Source organism: Terrapene carolina, unplaced genomic scaffold (genome assembly GCF_002925995.2).
Source record: "Terrapene carolina triunguis isolate 2854851 unplaced genomic scaffold, T_m_triunguis-2.0 Scaffold194, whole genome shotgun sequence".
Classification (NCBI taxonomy): domain Eukaryota; kingdom Metazoa; phylum Chordata; order Testudines; family Emydidae; genus Terrapene; species Terrapene triunguis.
In genome coordinates this window covers 7,509,380-7,531,254 of record NW_020664545.1, presented here as the reverse complement: position 1 = coordinate 7,531,254, position 21,875 = coordinate 7,509,380, and the positions used below count along the sequence as shown (strand labels likewise).

The window sequence follows — 21,875 nt, the reverse complement described above, 5'->3', positions numbered from 1 at the left end:
TGCCATTTTTCATAGTGCTAGCTAAGTGAATGCAGGAGGATAATGTCATTATTAGGCCATCTATGATGGCCAGACCTTTCACTGATATAATTACAGTAATTCTTCTGATTGTGGCCATTTCTAATCTTTCTGTCACCTCCTTTTTCTTCTGCCTTTTGATTGATAATTTCATGTCTGATCATATAGGCTTTGTTAGCTCAAATCTGCACAGTACTTACAGTTGAAAGGAAAAGTTTTCCTCTTTTTTGGTCTTAAAACATAGTTGGCCAAATTCCCGCTACAAACACATCAGTGCAACCCTACTGAATTCAGTGGGATTGTGTTGAGTGTAACTGAAGGCAAAATTTGGCCTGCTTTTAATTCCACCCTGTGACCGATTTTGTTGCTTGCCAAGAGTAAATCTGTAAGATGGCACAGCACCTCTTCTTTGCAGTAGTCTGATCAGAGTAAAAAGTTTTATAAATTTTGAACCAATTGTTGCACTGTGTGCACCTGTGAGTTTTGTGGTGGTGGCGGGGATGTTGACCTATAGATGTTTACGCTTTAGTTTTTTGAGCGCACTGGAAATTCAGTTCTGCTGTGCTCCTATCCAAGCAACTCTTATTCAGGCTCTCCATGGACTCAGCTCAGCTTCTTGCAGGCTGCAGTTTCAGATAACACAATGACCATGTTTCAATGTATTAAACTTTTAACATCCTCTGGATTCAATTAATCTTATCTTTACAACTCCCAATTACAGGCACTAATTAAGTGAAAGTAGCATTGTAAACTGGGGATATTACATTAATCAGCAGCAGCCTTGTAGACATAAATTAGTTCTTTCCCAATCCTTCAGTATTTTCCCAGAAGGAATGGAATGTTTCATTTCCCATATTTAAGGGACATAATCCCACAAAGGAGTTTTGGATTAGGATTATTTTTATCACTTTTATGTAAGTGATAAATGGCCATTTAAAAAGAAAAGCTACTAGCTTTATCCAAGACAAATGAAATGTTTGATAATTATACAATTTAAAGTGCTGTCAAAAGGTACTGGGAGCACATTAATATCTTATTCTGTAATATTAAATGCTACATGGTGTTTTTCTTGGAAAATTGTTTTTTTTTTTTTTTTTAAGCTTCCAGTTTAAATCAGCTTAGAGGCTAAATCTTGAAGCACCGCCTGTTATCCTCTCTCCATTAGATCATGCACCTCCAGATTGCTATATGCGGAAATTCACTTTGGTTTTATACAAAGGAAGTTTGAAATATGACTTCCCTCCTGTTACTCTTTGCAGTCTGGATAAATGACTCTTGTCTTAGAACTGAGGAACAATATGAAGGGGGCTGGCCTCTAGAAGGAATGTAGTCTTTCTAATGTAATTGAGAGTCCCCATAATAGGTAGAGCTGGTAGCACTGCTTATTAGGATTGCCCAACTCTTCCTATTATAAGACACAGTTTTCAGTTGCCTATAATTTTGCCAAACTTTAACCAGCATAGGCAACCGAAATTGTGGCACTTCATAACTTCTAAACGATTGACTTTGTGACTGTGACCTTAATGTTCTTTTAATGTTTTTGGTGGTAGTACAGATATTAAGTATCTATTGTGGCCCTCTCTGCCCCTTTCCCAAGAGAGGAGAGGCCCATTTCTAGCTCTGTGTAGCCATTGATGATATTTGGCTAAGGAACAGGTAAGTACTTAGAACTGAACCATCCTCTCTTCTGTTTGAATAGAGGATTTTGTAACCCTTGGGACAATCTCTTAGATCAAAAATAAGCATATAAATTACTGGGCTCCTGTCCCATATGTTCTGCTGAACTTTTGCCTATGCTGAGTGCCTAGATACTACTTCGATAAAGGCCATCTACATTCATAAAGTAGATATTTAGCCTAGAGTTTCTTATCAGTTAAGTTCAGTTTTATCTTGTATGCAACTTTTCTACTAAAGAAAATTTAATTCATTCTCCATACTTGTTTACTCCTGGGCTTTGCTGCATTGTATCACCATTTTACCTCATTAAATCTAATTTAAAACCTTTCTCTTCTAGCTTATGAGTCACTCTCTGTGACATCTTGTGATGCTACATAATAATAATACTGCAGAAAAAAAGAACTCTTATGAAGTTGCCAAGAACTTCAGCTCCTTCAGTTACAATCTGGCTTTCCTCCTAGAATTGTATTCATGTTTTTATCAATACCTTTCACACTTCTACATTTTTTTGTTTGTACTTCCTCCTTTCATTTGCAGATTGGGGCTGAACTATAGTAGTGATGACATTCGCCCCCATCTGTTTCCATTCTGAGACTGTATTCTGATTTGAGATATGGCATTTATTTTCCTGATGAGTACTTTGTTTTTTCCCTAGGTATGCCATACCACCAGAACACGGCAAGCGATTGGAACGCCTGGCAAAAGGTAAGCTTTAGCTGCCGCTTTGTTAATGTTGCTGTTGCTGAGACTGAATGTAGTTTAGAGCTGTGCAATGAATTTGCATTGGCTGTACTAGACCCAGAGTCGTTGCTGTTGAGGGCTGAAACCTTGTTGTCTCATCACTAGTTCTGTAAACAGTAAATACTGGTGCAGCTGGCTTTTCATAGCCACACTCTCCTGACATACCAAGGCCAGACTAAAACTGATGAAAAAAACCTTTCATTTTGAGCTTTTGAGACCAAACCACTCGGTTGTCCTGGGCATGAATTTCAATCAGAAACCCAGCTTGCATCTCCATGTGCAACTGATGCCATGTTAAAGCCTGCCTTGGTGAGATGAGAGCTCTACTGATCCCTTTATGTGGAGGGCCATCACTAGAGCTTCTATGGCAGCTTCCCTTCCCCTACTGCTAGGAGAAACTCTGAAGGAGAGTATTGTAGTATTTTTTTTTTTGCTACCCTCATAAGTCTGTTAAATACAAACTGCATTTGTATTGATTGTTGCTGAGCATTTTTAATTTAAAAGAAGTGCTTACAAACTGAGTAATGGTGGATACAGGGGCTATAATTATTGGAGTTCTCTCTTCATGATGTGTGTAATGACATGCATAGCCTCTTTGGTGGCATTCCTGTTACTGTTTACTGGACAGATTCTCTCCTTATAATAAACTTCATGTTAAAAAATAAAAAGATGCGGGGACACAACCAACGCTAACTGCAACAATGGGGCGCGCTCTTCCTGAGTGTGCTATATTCTAGAGCCAGTTATTTTCATCTGATTAAAAATAAGGAAACAGAATGGGGAAGGGTAGCAAGGAATAGAGTTTGATATAGCCAAGTGATGTTCAAGTGTAAGTTTTCTCAAGTGCATTGTGGAGTCAGAGCTCAAACATCGACAGAGCTGGGTCCCACAAAGCACTGTATCCTTTCAATTTAATAGGTCTTTCCCAGCCAAGTGCCATGTAGTAACCTTATGCTTAATACCATGAAAAGAGTTCCCTTCATGTTCTGCTCTTAAATGTGTACTCTAGTCTTCCCAGTGACAGTTCATCCAGTTTTCCACTCTTTTTAGAATCGCTTAAAAGAGGAAGGTAGAACAGATGAGAAATGTTAGTTTATTAATATGTAAAGAAAAAGGAGAGGACAAGTAACAGTGATGTCTGCAACATGGTCACAGAATTCTTAAAGGGTAGCATCCTATCACATTTATTCTGTATGACTTAGATTTGAAAGGCCTTTGCTGATGGGATCCTATATTCCTTCTACCACCTCCTTCTATATAACCTTAAAGAGTTCCTGTGAGAGAATTTTGTGTGCCTTTTCTGTGATCATGAGAGCCTGTGCTCACTGAAACTAAGAATAGCCCCATAACAGAATCAGCAGGTCAAATCTGACATCCTTCACATTGCCATTGGATCACAAAAGCATCTTCCCTACTCTCCTGAGCTCCACTGATTCAGATACAATGGTTTATAGGTTTAACCCAGATCTTCTCTATATCCCTCCAAACCAGGAATTACCCCGTTTACAGGGCTCGCCCTGGAATCCCTGTGTTTTACAGGAATGGGTGTCTTCTCTTGTTAGATTCCATAACCCCCTGCAGACTTCAGACATCGAAAGAGCTGCCTGCCAACTGAGCCCGTGAAATTGACAACAGGCTGACTGGGTGCATATGCATATCCAAGGACCATTTCCAACCAGGCCTCTTGTACTTTGCTGGCCTCCCAGAGAGCCTCTCGCCCTCAGCTGCTAAAACACTATTGTGTATACACACCTGCCTGACACGCCACTAAGGTCGGCCCACGTGCTGTTATCCACCTCCAGTGTATTATGGCACCAGCGCCTCACTGGTGTGGATAAAGCATAGCATCGCCATTTTGGGAAGTAATAGTAGTGTGGATTTTAAATGGGAGACTAGCATGGGAAGATCCTTTGTTTTAGTGACTGGCTCCAGAAAGGATATTTATCTCCCCCCTCCCCCAATGGAGTTCTATCTCTTTGTACTTACAAATATTATAGGCACACATGGCTCTGTAGAGGAGGGAGTCAGTACCAACCAAAGTCCCTGCTCTGGAATTACTAACTAAAAACCAAATCTTCCATTTAGTGAGGCAAGCTTTCAGCTATAGATTTCAAGCAGTCATTATCATATAGATGTCTCTCCCTTGTTCAGTCATTATGCAAAAGAGGGTGGGAAAATAGACAGTCTGGAAAACTGTTTTCTATTCAGTTTTTAATCCGGTACTAACCACCAAAATGCACTTATAATATTAACATTTCTCACTGATTGTCTTAACATTTTTACCGATCATGTCATACCAGAAAAAGCCAATCATGGGTCAAGACTAGTCTAAATGTGTATGGGCTTCCCAGGGGAAGGGAGTCTTGTTCTCTTGGCTTTTAAGAGCCATGTACACCAATGACACTATATAAACAGAGAGAACATGGTGAAAACTACTACCTGAGAAATTAGGGCTTCAAAGCAATTATGGATCATACAATTTTTGTCTGTGGTCATGTCAGGTTTCCTAGAAACTACCATTTCAGCCATCAAAAAAAAAAAAAAAAGCCCATAAATGCAGATGTCATATAGAAATGGAATTTTATACCAGACTAAAAAAAGTCCAAGGGATATTTTCAAATTCTCTTTTGTAATATACTTTTTACTGTCAGTGAGTCAAAAACCAATGCTATATTGCTAATGACCTGGTCTTTCATTTTGGACTCCCCCCATTCCCCACCTACACCATCCCTTTAGTTCAGAAAAGAAAATGTCACTTTTTAAACATCCCCCTTCCCCCCCACTGGTGTGTCAATGGACTGTATTATGGAGATGTTTGGTACAGTGAAATGAGTTTGCAATTAATATGGAAAATGAATAGCTGAGCTATAAATGGGCTCTCTGGGAGAGTTGTGGAGCCCATGGAGAGAACGTTAATGTGTTGCCACGTTATTGGTGCTAATCACTTAAAATGTGCTCCTTTATTAGTAGCTTTAATGAGAGCCACTTAAACTGTGCATTAAAAAGAGGAACTGCAGAGAGGGACGACAAACTGGGTGGCAGGCAGTCATAATTCTAATTGAAATGCTTTTAGTGTGTTTAAAAAAAATGTTGCCGGAATCCAGGAATCCTTTGCACTTTCTAAAACCTCCTCCAGTACATTCAATCAATTTAGTTTTGTTTCCAGGGCTCGGGTTATATTATCTCCTCCCCCACCCCCCATGGTGCTGTTTCCCCTTCCACCCCTAATTTGGATTGGTTTAATCAGCCATCTGCAATAGGAAACATTGTCTAGAACAAAGGTTCTCAAACTTGGGGGCGGGCTCCCCTGGAAGCACAAAATGTATTGTAAAGGGGACGTGAGACGCATTTGGGGGGGGGACCTTACTGCTGCGCACATTTTACCCACAGCAGTGAATAACTAGCAAAGCTGATTCCTCCAGACATACCAGGTCCTCAGATGGCGCTGTGCATTTGACTGTTAAGCTTGCCTAGCATTATGCAAAGTCATTGCTCTGTGTGTGTGTTAATCCATTTGCTGCAACATGGTGTGCATTTCATTGTAAGCGCCGACCACAATCACAGTTTTGCTTTTGCTCTTATTACAATGGATTGTTGGTTCTGTTTGAACCAATGCTTTACTGTCTTTAATATTTAGCGAGAGTTGCATGTTGATTTTTTTTTTAATTGGTCTATGTACTTGTGTGGCATGAGGGGTGAGGGCGTAAAGTACTACAGGTGCAAAGAAGGGGTGTGTGATCAAATAAGTTTGAGAACAATGCAGTAGTGTTGTAAGTCCAGAAGGATAAAGGGCAGGCACATCAGTAGAAAACCAAGGAGGGTGACAAGCTTTACTGAGGCTTGTTATTTTTTATATTGTTAGTGCCTGAAGGCCTCGGTGAGGTTTGGGAGTTCCCATGGTGCTAGGTGCTATAAAAACATTAGGAGATATGGTCCCTGCCCTGAAGGGCTTAAGACAGTTTAAGACGAATGTATGTGACAAGCACTAGGAGGGAGGATGAGGGTAACAGTAATAAAATATACTGGACGGTTCTTAAATGTGTGGGGTTTTGTTTCTCTTTTTACCCCCGCCCTAGGCATCATTCTGAAGTACAGCAATTATTGCCGTATGTGACCTCGAGCAAGTCACTTTGCCTCTGTGCCTCAGTTCCTCATTTGTAAAATAGAGATTCTAGCACTTTCCTACCCCACAGGGGTGCTGTGAAGTTAAATCCATTAAAGATTGTGAGGCACGCCGATACTACGGTGGTTGTGGGGCCGTATAAGGTAGACAACTTCTAAGAGTGAGGATGAACGTTTTGTTCTTAAATTTCAGACACTATATTTTTGGAAATGGGAGTATATGTAGGCAGTGACCAGACAGTATTTGTGAGAGATCCTAGTTATTAATCACTTTCCTAGAGCTCAGTGTACAATGTTTGAGCTGCAAACCTTATTGGCAGTGCTTTGTGGATAACCTGTAGCAGGTTGGAATATCCTAAGGTCTCAGGCCAGGAAAATCATAGGTTGCAGGGAAGATGGCTGACACTGGAATTTTGAGGCCCCTGATCATGTATTTCTGGGGAGCACTGATAAAGCATCAATATGGCCCAAGATGAGGTGTCTTGTACCCCTTCCTCTCTAGTTTTCAGTAGCGTTCAGGAGGCTGGTCTTCTCTTGCGAAAGGGTAATACTTGTTAGACTGCTATTTTAAGACCACTGTTGTCCCTGTCACTATTTTTTAGGCAATGAGGGCATTGCTACTTATCCTGCCGCAACCTGCAATTGTATACCTGTTGTTTCAACCGTCTACAAAATGTTTGGGCAGATTAACATTTTTGCTGTCTGTTTGCTGGTTAATGGGTGTATCTAGCTGGGCAAATCTGCCTGTGGTGATGTTTTGTTTTCCTCTGAATCCCTCTACAGGATTTTTCCCAGGAAGCTCTCAGGGATGTGATGCCTTCCTTCGCCACAAGATGACCCTCATTTCACCCTCCATCTTGAAGAAATATGGCATCCCATTTGATCGGGTATGTACAGAGGCTGTTCTAAGAGAAGTCTGTAGGTTTGTTGACAGCCCGGGGCTGCTCTCCTCTGCTTAAAGGAAACAGTTTCAGGGCAGGCAGTCTGGGGAATAGAATACTTCATTTCTCAATGCATTGTTATGTAAAATATATACTATCAGTTAAAACCAGGTGGCGGTTTAAAAATTAGCATTCAGGGCTTGGCTGAAACAAATTTTTGTAAAGTACTTCTATACTCGAGTACCATCTTTCATCTGAGCATCCCAAAGCATTCTGCCAGCATAAACATAAGGGTGGAGGTGGCGGTGGTGTGTGTGTCTTATTAATTTTGTCCTTTTTCATCCTCTTTACGTCCCCGTTTCTGAAGAGAATATTGCCACCATGCTTTCTTCTAAGTAAAGTAAGGATTTTGCTAGAGTTAGTGTCTGAGACAGAGTACAGAACTGAGTTGAAAGGCCCCACGATACTTTGAGATGGAATTAATATCCGTTTGGAAATAAAAGATCCTGGCTCTTGTACAGCGTCAAGACTATGAATTTATTCAATTTGCTGCTCCAGAAGCTGCTTCATTTTTCCTAGCGAAAGGCTGTGATGAATGAAATTTGAAGTGCAATCATCTGACTTCTCAGATGGACTTGCTGTCAGTGCAGTGGAAGCTTGTGAGATGCAGTGTGACGCCTGTGGTTCAGCATCAGACATTTGACTGGGGCCCAGTTTGCGCACACTGGTCCATATTAAATTGCTGTTCATAAGAGGTCAGGAAACTTGAATCCTTAATGCGTTTTCATACTTTCACTTGTGGAGCCCAACTTTCAAATGGAAGCCCATAAATGCTTGATTTACACAGCTAAACTCCAGTGGGAGTACCCAAACTTGGGATTTGAATATCCTCTTAAGATGCTCACAGTGTAAATTCACTGTCTTGAGAAAATAGATGGATGGGCTGGAGCAATATGTGGGGAATATGGGGCGTGTCCGAGGGTAATGCAGAAGTGGCCGTTTGGGGAATTATTTATTCCTTTTGATAAAGAATTTTGGAAATTCACTGTCCCCACTGCTTACCTTGAAATGTGGGTCCAGAGATCTTCAAAAGAGCACCTGGTTGCTTATTTTGGAGCCTAAATGGCAGTTGAGTTTTGAAAATCTGACTGTTAAGTTTTAGGGATTTCTCCTTTGCATTCCTTTGCACGCTTGTATTGGTTGAACTCTAGATCTTGCTTCTCACATTGTTATTCTGATATCTTTGAGTTTAGAAGCTCAGGTCCCGGTGAACATAATCAGCTGAATTGAGCCTAAAGATTGGTCATTGCTGCATCTCAGAATGGTGACGAAAATAAAAAATCAGGAACCTCGTACACCTTTTTGACTATCTTCTAGTAAGAGGAATTTGCCACTGTGTCCCTCGGTGTCATGCTGACCTACTGCAAAGAAGGAGCAGGAAATGGGGAAATAGTTTCTGATATTTCATTCAGGCAGCCTGCTAGGGCATTGTTTTTACCTCTGTCAAAGTCCAAAACTTAAATATAAAAAAAAATCCCACCAAATTTCAGTTCGTTGCATTTTCCAGCTTATGGTGTCTTCTGCGTCGCAAAACTGTTGCAATATGCCTGCTTTTCCGTTTACTTACTGGTTGGTGCAAAAGTCACATTGATGGCTAAAGAACATCCTAAGTGAATGGTTTCTGATCAATAACTAAGCAAATATCTAGTGGTGTTCTTGCAAGACAGTTTGTAAAAGAAGGGTGTCTGTCTGTCTCTCTCTCTCTCTCTAAACTGATCCCAAGAAGTGTGTATTGAACAACATGATCATAGGGATAATATGGAAAGTGATTTCCAATTCACTGCTTGGTGAAAGGGCTTTTCCATCTTCCTAGCTGTTATCCCTTGTCCCCCTCCCCCAAATAATTTGATTTGTGAAGAAAAGAAAATGTGCAAGTGTCCGACAGAGAAGGCTTTCTACTGAGTATATATAAAACCCAGTGAAATACGAGGGCAGTCTGTCTTGTGCCAGTGTTAGCAGAGTCAGTCTGTCACTGAATTCTATTAAAAGCCAAGAGAGACCAGCATAAAGAACAGCACCGTTTTGAAGACTGAACGCGCCCTTTAAAGGAGGGGAGGGATTTTTAACAGTCTAAATCTCAGAAGCCTGACCTGCAGAAAGGGGTAGGGATGTGCTTTCATAACAGCTTCCCTTCTCCTCCTATGACTGAGGCACTCACTAAAAGGCCCTTAACAGTGAAGGGTTGGGGGGAGGACTTTTTAGTCTGAGCAGCCCACCTCTGGATGAATCCTAACCAGAAGTAGCAGCTTCAAATACAGTATTTTACAGGGAAAGACAAATGTTTTTTCTCTTCTTCTAAAAATACAGGCAGGATCCCTTCATCTAAATTCCTGGCAGACTTCAAACAAGTGAATACACACACATTTATAAATCTCTGTAATGGTATTTACTTCTGGAAAAAAAGCAGATCAATACTAGAGCTTTTTAATAATTAAAAATGTGTATTTCTGTAATCCCCTATTGATTTCTCCATTTATTCTGCAAGCTCTTGCAGAAGTCAGTAAATTCAGGGCTTTCTCCATGAGTGGCAGTTGGTGCTGGCTTTCCCTCAATAGTTATTACTTTTCTACATGGCCTATCCATCATCTTGAGTGCTTTCTAATTTATTGTTGGGATAATGTTGACAGCGGTGACATGGAGGACATACACTGTGGGCTTGAAATGAAGACACCAGGATGTAGATTTTCTGACAGGAACATAATCTTTCCGCCTTCTTAATTTAACAATCTGCAGCTTTGCCTTGATTTATGAAGGGGCTGGTTGGGAGGATGCTCCGTGAAGCTGGGTAGAGACCAGACTTGAGTTTCTCTCACCCAGAAAACCCACAGAATCCTCTTGGAACAGCTTTTGTTGTAATAGTCTTACTGTTAATTGCATCAAAATAAAGAATTGAAAAGACAAGAAGGGGTTAGTATTTCAGTTCTGTGCAAACTCAGCATTGCCACATTATTAGAAGTGGGAAACTTTCTTTAAAAATACCTTTTTGAATCCTTCCACAGACGTTGATCCAGGTCTGTCCCTCTCTGATACTTCTCTAATTTAGTTCCCTCATATGCATTGTCTGTGTCCTACATCGAGTGAGCTGAGAAGAATAAAAATCCTTACATAACAGGAAGAGACATTCATATTGCAAGCAGTATTGTATGTGCAGCATACAACTCTTGTTTGGTGGTGAGGGTCCTATTCAGATGACAGCCTTTAAGTACCAGTGTTCTGCAGTATGCTGCTCGAATGCAGTTTAGTCCAGATTGGACACTTTGATCTCCCAGTGATCTGAAGAAGGCAAGCAGTTTGAACGTTGTCTTTTTAAACCTCTTTCCTCCACCTCCTTTCTGGCTGGTGCTTCATTTGTTTAATATGTGGTGGATTAAGTTTTGAGGTGCAGTAGCTCTTAGTTTGAAAGGATGTTCGCATTGTTCATTGAGACAACCAGAAAGACCATTTTGAGTAGGGCTTTGCTAAATAAGGGATGAACTGGGAATCTGCAACAGGGGGAATATTTTCTTTGTCCAGCTTTTCAAACATAAGTGTTTGTAGAACCTGGCTGACTTTAGCACTCCTTCCCCCATCCCCTCTTTTTCCTGTTTGATTTTGATATTTCATGATTGTGTTGAATCTCATATGAAGCCTCAAAAGGTTGAATTTTTTTTAACTTGCAATCTTTTATTATCCAGGCATATTTTTAGTAATGGATGAAAGTTCATAGAATCCTTTTTAGGCTGTGAACTAATGAGTTCCTCTTGATAGGAAGTATCTTGAGTATAACTGATAGCCACATAACTACTCGAATAGTAAAGGATCAGCCAACACTTTTTGTATTAAAAAGACAGTGTCAGATGAAATTTTGCCTCTTTCTCAATCTTTAAGATGGAGATGCTACCACCGGCCTTTCTGAGATGTTGTATTAATGTAAAAGCACTGATCTAGTGCTAAGTATCTTTATAATATAAATCTGATCAGCCAGATTTTCAACACTTCCCTACTCCCCAGTCATTTTAAATCACTAGTTTTTGTGGGAACCACGTAATTTTGAGTGTTTTCTGACTGCAGCTGTCATCTCTAAAGCTTTTTTTCCTGTGACTTTTTTAAGCTTCCTTCAGTTCCTTAAGTCAATAGTGTACATAGATGAAATTAAAAACAAAATACACATTAATAAGTAGGCAAATAATAGTGTCATTTTTTCTATTGTTTGCCTTGTTGTTCATGTACAGGTAGGAATGAGGCTAATGTGTTGGGGTGGGTGAATGATGTGAATTAGTTTCAAGCTAAGCTACATGAAAGGTAGGTTCATTTCCAAGTGAAAGCAGTAACATTATGGGCATGTTTGGGAGGAAAATACAGTTTTGCCTAATCCTTCTAACATGGCTAGACAACTGGAGATCATGCACTTATGTAGACTTGGTGCTACGATTAGCCAAACTACGCACTGTCTAGAGATCTCTAGGGCATTGGGGATGCTAGACCCTGGGACCAATTTTATAATTTTAAACTCTACCCTGAGAGTCAGGTGATGGTGTTTAAACTGAATGGTTTAAAGTGACAAGGATTCAGAGCTCCCTGACAGCTACTATCCATTTTAACGTCCTTTTCTATGGAAGTATTTTAATCCCTGTAAAAACAATACAATGGGGTTAGTTCTACCTTTTACCCAAGAGGCTGCTCCTCCATCGACCAGGATTAACTATTTATAAGCATGGATGATGACATTGTGTGTAGGAAGCTAATTAGTGTGGTTAGGCTCTGTGCAAACTTCCTTTCTTTTTCCGTTAGTCTACCAATGCCTGTATGTATCTTCCGCAGGAACACCCGCTGCCCTTTCAGTTCTCTGTTCTCTACTTTAGAATAAAAGTTTTGTTCTTTGTTTGTCACACAAACAAATGCTCCATAGAAGCTGGATAGAGACAAAGTTGACTTTTCACAGATTTCCTTAAGTTTATAACCCTGTTCTCAAACCACGGGGCCACCAGATATCCCCCAAGGGATCACAGTTTTATCTTTGTTTCCTTTATTTTTTCTCAGATCACCCAAGAGGCTGGAGAGTTTATGATCACTTTTCCTTACGGCTACCACGCGGGATTCAACCACGGCTTCAACTGCGCTGAGTCCACCAACTTTGCCACACTGCGGTGGATTGACTATGGCAAAATGGCTACGCAAGTAAGTGCCTTTGTTTGGACGAGTGGGTTCTTACTACCTTTTAGCTGATTTAAATACAAATGAATGTGGAAGTGTCCATTAAGATGCATACAAGAATGAAAATATCATCCAGCTGAGAACATATACTCTCCACATACCAGTTAAGTGTTCTGTTCTTGTTGCCTTTGATTGTCCTCTGCTGTAGTTGAATAGTTCAGTAACTAGGAAGGGGAAGAAGAGACTTGCAAAATAGGGGGGTAGGATGAGAGGGGATTTTAATTAATCCCAAAGTCCTAGTTCTTGAATGCGAGATGTGTGTTGCATTCTGTGGAGAATAGTGCTTTGGTATATGGGTTTTTATGGGAGGTTGATAAGAGACATTTTAATAGGTTTGGTAGCTTTCTGCGGCACCCCAACTAAGTTCCACAGGGAAATATTATCCCAGAATAGCCTGTGACTGCTATATTTTAATGCTATGTACCCAAATGCATAATAAATAAAAAAAAGAGTTTTATGTAGCCATTTAACTCCTAACAAAAATGGACAACAACTCAATTTCTGTAATATGTGCAGCTTGCTTTCTCTCCTGAATACTTGAAAACACCCTCTACTCACTCTTTATCTCATTTAGAATCAACTGAAGTGCTGCAGCTGTTGGTTCCTGGGACAAAACTCTGTAGGGAAAGCTGGCAGGGTATCTTCAATGGAAGGTCTTTTCCTGTGTAACTTGTTCCCTTTGACAGCTCACCAGAATTAGAGCTGGTGGCCTTCAGGGTACAGTGTATGGAGCATTTGTTTTGATACTCATTTATCTGAGTGCTTAGTAATGGCGGAAGGGAAATACCTTCCAAGCTAATGAATAGAGCTAGTGGATGGCAGAAGTGTTTCGACATCTTGCCCTAAATGGGTAGTGTTTTTAATGTATTTAGATCATGTGATGTGACATGCTCAGATGTGGTGGTGCCATGTACAAAGTATGAATAGGGGTGTGTTATTTCTGGTCCTTTTAAGGATCCCCTTCCCACAGGCCATGAAAAAGGATGAATGATTACACAGATGCTGATGGTGGTTTAGTTTGGGGGTATTGCCCAAAATGTGCTATGTTCCTTTCCAAACACAGAGGAAAACACAATCTCTGCCCTAGGGTAGCTTACTACAAGCATATCCTTCAGGAAAAGCATAGCTCAGACTCAGGAGGAGAATCTGAACACTAATGTTCATAATGATCAAAATAATAATTTGTTCCATGGATTGGGATCCTGAAATGTGTATAGCTTATTTATAGTGAAGGTTCAGTTTGGTCCAGAAAAGGTAAGTGTCCACTTTTCTTTAAGAAATGACTTGTGTTTTGTGAGTAAGAGGAGGTGCATGGTTAGTCATAGAAGTTTTTTACCCTCTTTTCATCTCCCCAGGGACGACATTGTTTTTGACAGCTCTCTCACTTTAACATACACATCTTCAAGGCATAGTTCCTTCAACCATCTTCCTCCCAACCAAGTCAGGACATCCTAGACAGGATTCTATTCAGAACTAATCAATGCTGCTCATTTATCACCATCAATGACTGCTGCTTGAGTGATGGGAGGCACTGCTTTCTCTCTAGAGGCTGAATATGATCTCTTTCCATAACTCCAATACCAGGCTGTCGAGGAACTTGTGAAATCACAGAAACCATGATATCTTTAAGAAATGTTACTGTTTATCTTCTCTTCTTTTTTATTTCAAGTTGTCATTCTTTATTGGATTTATACCATCTACCCAAATAGAAAGCAAAGCTGCTTGTGACTAACTTCATCCTGAAGAAGCACTTTTCTCTGCTTAATGACAGGTTTCAGAGTAGCAGCCGTGTTAGTCTGTATCCGCAAAAAGAACAGGAGTACTTGTGGCACCTTAACTAATAAATTTGTTAGTCTCTAAGGTGCCACAAGTACTCCTGTTCTTTTTTCTCTGCTACATCTCCTTCCCCTCCCTGTTCGGTGTTCTGTGAATTTGCCTAAGCAGGCACAGGCAGACTGGCTGTGACTATCAAATGCCATAATCTTCAGTGTCTGAGCAGCTCATCCGACAGAAAGTATGTCCATCCCTCTAGGCTACTGAAAGGTGAAACGCCTGTCTCGTTTATTTTTCCAGTAATTTTCAGCCCATGGTCTCAGAGGATCTATTATTAGCTGACAAATTTGACATCTGAACTCTGTGCTTGTTCTAAAATAAATTCCCCTTAACTCCACAAACATACATCTTAGCAGGGTTTTTTTATTGACAGTTTGGAGGAGATGTGAGGCCACTTGATGGGAATTCCACTGAGTGCTGATATAGCTCAGGGCATGAAGAGAATTCATCAGCCAGTGCTGTCCTGTCTTGTCACATTGTGATCAGTGCTTGTTTCCCTCTATCAGTTTGATTCTGCTTTTAGTCTTATAGTGGGGAGGTGGTGAATGAGAGCCATAGATGTAGGCACACTCATTCGGATTAGGCTGGGATTAGACACCAGTGTAATAAACACTAGAAAATAGTCAGCCAAGGGGAAAGGGGTAATTATCATTCTTAAGAATGAGTGCCACATCAGAACAGATCAATTTTACATCTAGTTTGGTCTCATGTCTCTAGCCGTGGCCAATGCTAGCTTCTTCAGGAAGAGATTTAAACCTTCAGACTATGTTTAACTGAGCAATCATATACCATGGGACAAAATTTTTCTAACCTCCAACTAGTTTTATGACCTGAAGCATGAATCCTGAACTCTGTTTTTGAGACACTACCATTAATTTTCCAAGGAGTGATGACTCTAAATTCACAAAAATACATGCCAAGGAGTTGCAGAGCTTGCTGTTTTGCTACCAGATGGGCCAGGTCATGAAACAATTAGTACAGTTGCCAGTTGGCTATTGCTCTGGGAGGAATGTTAGGAGGTTCTGGCAGTATTGACTGGACTGTAGCTAGCCACTTAATATACTTTATTTTCATTTTTTAATCTTTTAGATGCAATTAAACCAAACCTATACTGAAATAATACCCAGCAAACCTCTTCCAGTGCAAAGTAAGATAACGGGCTATCTTAAAGCTACAAAAGCCATGAAATTCATAATAGTATTGGCTGTCCCAGCTTTAAACAGATCCTTTTGTGTGCGGGCACAGATGGAGTAGGGATTGGCCAGTATGTCATAAACTCTTATCTGGAGGAGGGTGCATCAGTTTAAAAAAAAAAAAAAATTAAGCTTAAAAAAAAAAAATAAAAAACTTACCGCCCTCATGGCTATGGAGAAAACTTTTTCATAGGATCAAATGCAGTGCTCTGTCTGAATCAACAAGCTGAAATGAGTGATCTCATTTCAAATATTACATATGCTGAGCTTTCTTAAAATTCCCACTATCAGACTAGCCCCACTGCAGCTGTGGTTGGGAATGGTGGGAGCGCTAGTATAGAACATCCACTGTATTTTTATGGTTGTGTTATCTAGGCCATCTTTGAACAGAGTTAGGAGACGTACAGTGGTAATAAAATCCTGCTGCCTGCCAATGCCAATGTTTTTACCATAGCTAGTACCAGTGCTAGTGTAATGCAATGAAACTTAAAAGAAAAAGCTTCTTATAGATAAATCTCCATGGGGTATAAACTCCAAAGCTTAACAATAACAATTTGGTCAATGCTGACATTTAATCAAATGCAGACCTTTACAGCAGAAACATCCAGCTACTATGGGATTATGGAGATCTTGTGTAGTTACCTCCTCTTTCCCCACTCAAATAGCTGAACCCTACCCTAGGGTGTTTGCACCCTGTTAGATGTCAGATTATTTATTGAGATTGTAGACTAAGCCATATTCTATTTATATCTGTGCTCTGCAGAATAAGGAAGGGTGGAATGGAAGCCATAACTCTGAGATTGTGTTTTGGAGTTAAAGGAGCAATAAGAAAAGCCTAAAACCCACAAGAGGTCTTAAATAAGTTTTGTATGCATCAGACTTTAAAAATAAAATAAAATGGCTACGTAAATTTGATTTGAAATTTTAAAAATAGTGCTCAGGTCTGCTGCAACCTGGCATACTAAGTTTCAGTCTGTAGCAAATGTTCCTGGAATTGTAAACCCCAGAAAATGGGGGTTTAATCATGGAAATTTTGACAAACCCTTAACTACAGCGGCGCCACCGGGCACTGCTCTAATATTAAAAGCAATTTTGAGCTCAGCCATGTGTTCACAAACAAGTGACATTTGGGAAGTGCAGTTTTAGATTGAGCCTCCATGCTCACATTGTTAAGCGGCATAGCGTGAAATTACTGAACAAACAGCATAGAGAACTCTGAGCACATCTGGGGAAAGAAAGTTGGAGAGTGGAAGGAGATGCCCAATTTATTTCCATTGCACCAGGTGACACTTCTCTGTTTACAGGATTCCATTTACTATTTCCAAAGTCATGAGTTGCATGTGTGTATGTTAACCATTTGTTGCCAGGGTAGGGGATTCTGGATGAGGTGTGAGCTCTGTTATGGTATATGAGCAATAAGTTCATTGACCTCTCCTTTTTAAGTTAAACAAGGATTTAATGAAATGTCAGATGGTTGTGTGTAAACTCAGATTGCCTGTGCTTTTCATGGTGAAAGAAAAATCCTGGACTGTTCTTTTCTGGTTAAATACCACAGGTTTTTTTAAATGAGTTGACTAAAGCAGCTAATCTGATTTTGTTAGTTTATTTCGTTTTTTTGCTGTCAAACAGAGTTGTATTATATTCGCTTATACCAGAGTGATTTTTCCCTAAGTCACTATCCTAGTTCTTAAAGTGCTTAGAAATGACACTGTGGAAGTACAGAATATTATTTCAGTTAAAAAAAAAACAAAAAAAAAAAAAAAAAAACCAACCTATTTGGTGTTCCATCTCTCCGGGTTGCAACAAGCAGGCTGACTCCTCTCCTTACCACAACACAGGAAGTCCATAACAGGCCTTTCGCAACTAGCCAGATGGACAGTGCTCTTTTTTCCATATGCTCTGACATTGGGGACTCAGAGCATAGATTTTGCTCTGCTTAGAGCTGTGGATGGAAGGAAAGATGTTAATGACATACAATAAGAAGGTGCTCATGTACTGCAGTGATGGGTGACCTTAGAAAAACCTACATAGAGTAGCACTAATTGCCTGCCAGGTAGATAGAAAGTACTGCTAACAGGAGAACCTGTCTAGACTGCAAAAATGCATTCTAACCAGAGCAGAGTTTAATGATCAGTTTACTAGAAACTAGTTCTGCTGTAATTGTAGGACAAGTATCAACGTTCGAAGAAAATCAACACTTCAGCAGTGGCTGTAAAGTTGCATAGGCAACTAATTATAGATACGTGTACCTTACATCTTTGTAGACTTGTAGCTAGGGCTAGTAAACACCTGTGTGTGTGTGTGTGTTTAAGATTCAGTTAGAAGTTGGTCTGATGGGCATTTAAGTGGCTAGTTTGCTGCTATAACATGAATTTTTTTAAAGAACCCAGTGGAAATTAAATGTTTCTGAGGTGAACATGGGAAAGAGTCAAAATGACTAGAGGGGTGTATAATTGTAGCTGAACAGGAATATTTAGTCTTAGAGGTCTGAACTGTTATCTGTCAGCTAGTCACTGATAGACAGCTCATTACCATATTAGCATCTTTATCCAAGAAATCCTTGCCTTAAGTAAGCTAAGGGTCAGTGCGTGGTACGATTATCAAGTCAGCTTTGTGTCTCTCTCTTGTATCTGCTTACTGTGTCCCAGACTCAGGTCCTGGTTCTGGGCAGACAGGATACCTTGGATGGTCAGCTGAATTCTGTGGTTTCTGCCTCAGGCCTGGCCTATTTTTTTCTTTTTCTTTCCAGTTCTTTGATCAGAACAGGTGTTCAGTTGACCTGACCTGAAGGAAGTAATCTCTCAAGTAATTGTTTTCTGCCTCTTTCACTTCTCATAAACCAATACCGGGCAAACACCTTTCTGTCTCGAGAGGTGTATAAAAAGTATCTGAAACCTCTTCACATGCTATTTTAAACAGTCTACTTCTCTCAAAGTAGGGAAATTGTCCCGATCATGCATACCTCGATTGCCTCCTGCAGCAGAGCTTAATGAGAGGATGTTTCCAAGCCGTTAACCCAGTTTAGGGAGTGATTACTTTGTGCTTTTAAGCTTTCCTGAATCTGAACTGAGTTCAGTCACTGCCTCTGGCTCTGGGATTCTTGGCACACTCTCAAGGTACCGTTTATACTGCTGCTGGAGGTAGGTGAACATGTGCTAGTGTTGACTGAGCTAATGTGCTAAAAATAGCAGTGTCGGTGCTGCAGAGTCCAGGCTTGTCTGAGAACCGAGGTACGTACTTGGGAGGCTAACCCATTGTGCTGCTGTGGCTGGGCTATTTTAGTGTGGTAGCTCAATCAAAGCTCGTGTGTGTGTACGTCTAACCAAGCTGGAAATTGCATCTCCAGCTGCAAAGTAGATGTACCCTCATTCTCTTTCCAGCACCCCCTTCTTGGAGATGATACTTGGGGTCCAACTGCCTAGTCATGAAACTAGTGCCAGCACCCCCCCCAGACGACCCAGTTGCTTTCCAGAGCTCCAGTCTTGTGGGCACTCTAGCTTAGGGTTTACCTCTTCAGGGACATGCCTGTTTGCTTCAGCTACCACAGTCTTTTGCAAAGATTTCTAACAGAATTACTCTTTACTTAGTACAAGTGAGAAACGGATCAAGACAAAATAAAGATCACCTGCATCTAAATCTCTGCCTCGGTTTCCTCACCAGTCTGCAGTGTTCTTTGGGATTTGGTCAGAGTCTAAGGAGTCCAGGATCCCATTCCTGCATATGGCTTCTCTTCTTGAATACAGAGTCTCTGCCTGACCTCTGCAATCAGTGTCATTCAGCTCCTGGGTGGTCTAGTAGTCCAAAAAGGTCCCCTCTGCTATGAAAGCATGCCTCTTTGTTCCTCTCTGCTGTCTCAAGTGTAATTTGTCTGAGTCTTTAAATACTAGTATTAACACCAGGTTTCTTTGTTGCCTCTTCTTCTGGGCAAAATTCCTGTTCCAAACCCCCTCCCCATAGACCACCAAGAAAACCGGATTCTCCGAGCTTAAGCACCCTCTTTAGTATACCCATTGTCCTGCCAGAGCAGTTATTAAACTGTGATAATGATTACTTTTGTTATTTCAGGCAAGGGGTGTGTTATGTTATGTAGTCCTTATCCAGCCCATGGATCGTTTATTACACATTGGGGTTTGGAATTAGACAGAGTTTATAAAATCAGTCAGAATCCATAGGTTGTACATAGATCTCCAAATCATCACATTATCCCTGTAAATGCCTCAACCTGTCCTCAAGAGATTGTGTTGCAGCCATCATCCTTCCAGTCAAGAAGGCTTGAATGGAACCTACCAGAGCCTGCCAATGCCATTTCAACACGAGGAGCTGAAGTTGAGCATTGCAAGTTGTTTCTGGCTGTCTTTGTGGAACCAGTGGCTCTACTGGCCTATGGGGTGGGGCAGAAATCTGATATCAAGCTTTAGACTCATGTATATCAGCATGGAGCACTATCACCAGGCCTTCCCAACCACTTCTAGATTCCTTGGTATGTCACATGGAGAGATCGAACTCCTGCAGGAAGTGTTACTTTTCAAGATTCTAATGTTTTTGGAGCTGGGCTGTATTAATCAGTTGGTATTTACTGAGTGGAAAGATTGCTAAGGGGATGATATTGAAGGGTTGTGTTTGAGAGGGGGGCACAACATTTCAGGTGTTAGCCTGCGCTCTGAATTCCCTTCTTTAGATCCATAACTTAATGCAAATGGTATTGCCATTTTATTTGAGTGTGAGTGTTTGTTCTTTGTACGCTAGTAGTCAGTGTTTGCAGGCAGACTGTTAGATGCGGAGATTATAAGAGGAAATGCTTCATACCCTCACACGTTTTTGCCCCCTTCAGCATCTTCTCATGAACCTTTCGATAGTGGTCTCCAGTTAATTCTGTTTTGTTTGGTTTCTCTGTTTAATACTGTCCAGGAGATCTTATGGCTGAAATAAAGCAACTGATTGTTTTCTCTTCCTGGTAATGTGTAGTTTAGCTACAGAAGGCTGCAGTCCCATTCTGCATTTCTGCTTTAGTTGGCTTTGCTTTGTTGTCATCTGTACAAGGCCTCTGTCAATCAGTAAAGCTTATAAGATGATACTATTTAATCAAGTACACTACTAATAACCCTTTTTATAGCCTGCATTTTTACATTGTCCAGCTAGAACCCCCTAAACAGCCTATACCTATAGTCTTCCCTTATTCAAGAAGGCACTTCTGAACCTGCAATTACTCAAGAAATTCATGTGCGTATCACAGGTCAGCTTTTCTATTTCTTTTGCAAACCTGACTGGATATAGGTGGATGGGAGCAATTTCTTATGTTCCTTATTATATTAATAGCAGACACTAGAGGCTGATAACATCTATGTTACTGCAGGCTGGCATTTTCATAGCTTCATTTCATCTCCCATTTACTCCAAAGACAGTCTTAGAATTATCTGTCTCAATACAAAATGGGGTCAAGAAGCTCTGTCTGCCGGAGTCCTACTTTTATGTGCTGGTACAAGTAGCCTTCATCTCCTCCTGGTTAGCTTTCCATCACAGATCTCCACTCCAGCTCTCCTGCTTGCCTGTTTCCTTTTAAAAAAAAATATAGTCAAGACTACATACAATAATATATGTAGCCTGCCTTTCTTTGGAAAAAGTGCTCTTTTCGGGGCAGTATTTCTTTCCCATAGTTTACTGCACCTGAACCTTTTCCACCATGGCTTGCCATTTGTCATTGATATGTGTCTAATTTAGATTTTAAGTGCCTGGATATTAATGATCTTGTCTATAAAGTGCAGTTTACAACAAAGGCACTGTGAAATAAAGCAGGGCAACAAGTTAGGGATGTGCCAACTGCTGAAGCATTGCTTATTTGACACACTGGTGTCAATGGATTTTATCAAAGAAGGTGGGTTTAGTTTCCTGTTAATATAATTCCTGAGGAGTTGGCAGGAATAATTTGAAAGTGTGGCCTGGGGTCACCCTGCAGGCAGCCTGCCTCAGTTTCGCTCTTGGACTGTTCAAATAAAACTTCACCCAGGCTCGTTTCCTCCTTGGGTATTGGGTTTATTAATATGAAATAAACACCAAACAAAACTCAGAATCCCAGAACAGTCATTCCGAAAGTCCACACAAAACAAAAGTTTCTCTTCCTCCTCCCAGGCCTTCCTGCCTGGGGCCTTTCCAGCTTTGG

The 21,875-nt window shown here is 40.6% G+C and overlaps 1 protein-coding gene across 4 annotated transcripts in view; it reads left to right on the top strand.

Moving 5' to 3' along the window:
- KDM4B (lysine demethylase 4B) overlaps nucleotides 1-21,875 on the top strand; it is a 161,797-nt gene that overhangs the window by 72,861 nt on the left and 67,061 nt on the right. For 3 of the 4 annotated variants that reach the window (XM_024222205.2, XM_024222208.3, XM_024222213.2), the window contains exons 6-8: nucleotides 2,351-2,400; nucleotides 7,342-7,445; nucleotides 12,519-12,656. In XM_024222205.2, coding sequence (XP_024077973.1) covers nucleotides 2,351-2,400; nucleotides 7,342-7,445; nucleotides 12,519-12,656 — 292 coding nt within the window. Of the gene's footprint in view, nucleotides 1-2,350; nucleotides 2,401-7,341; nucleotides 7,446-12,518; nucleotides 12,657-14,047; nucleotides 14,415-21,875 lie in introns of those variants that run through there. The other variant, XM_024222219.3, reaches the window with a different exon arrangement.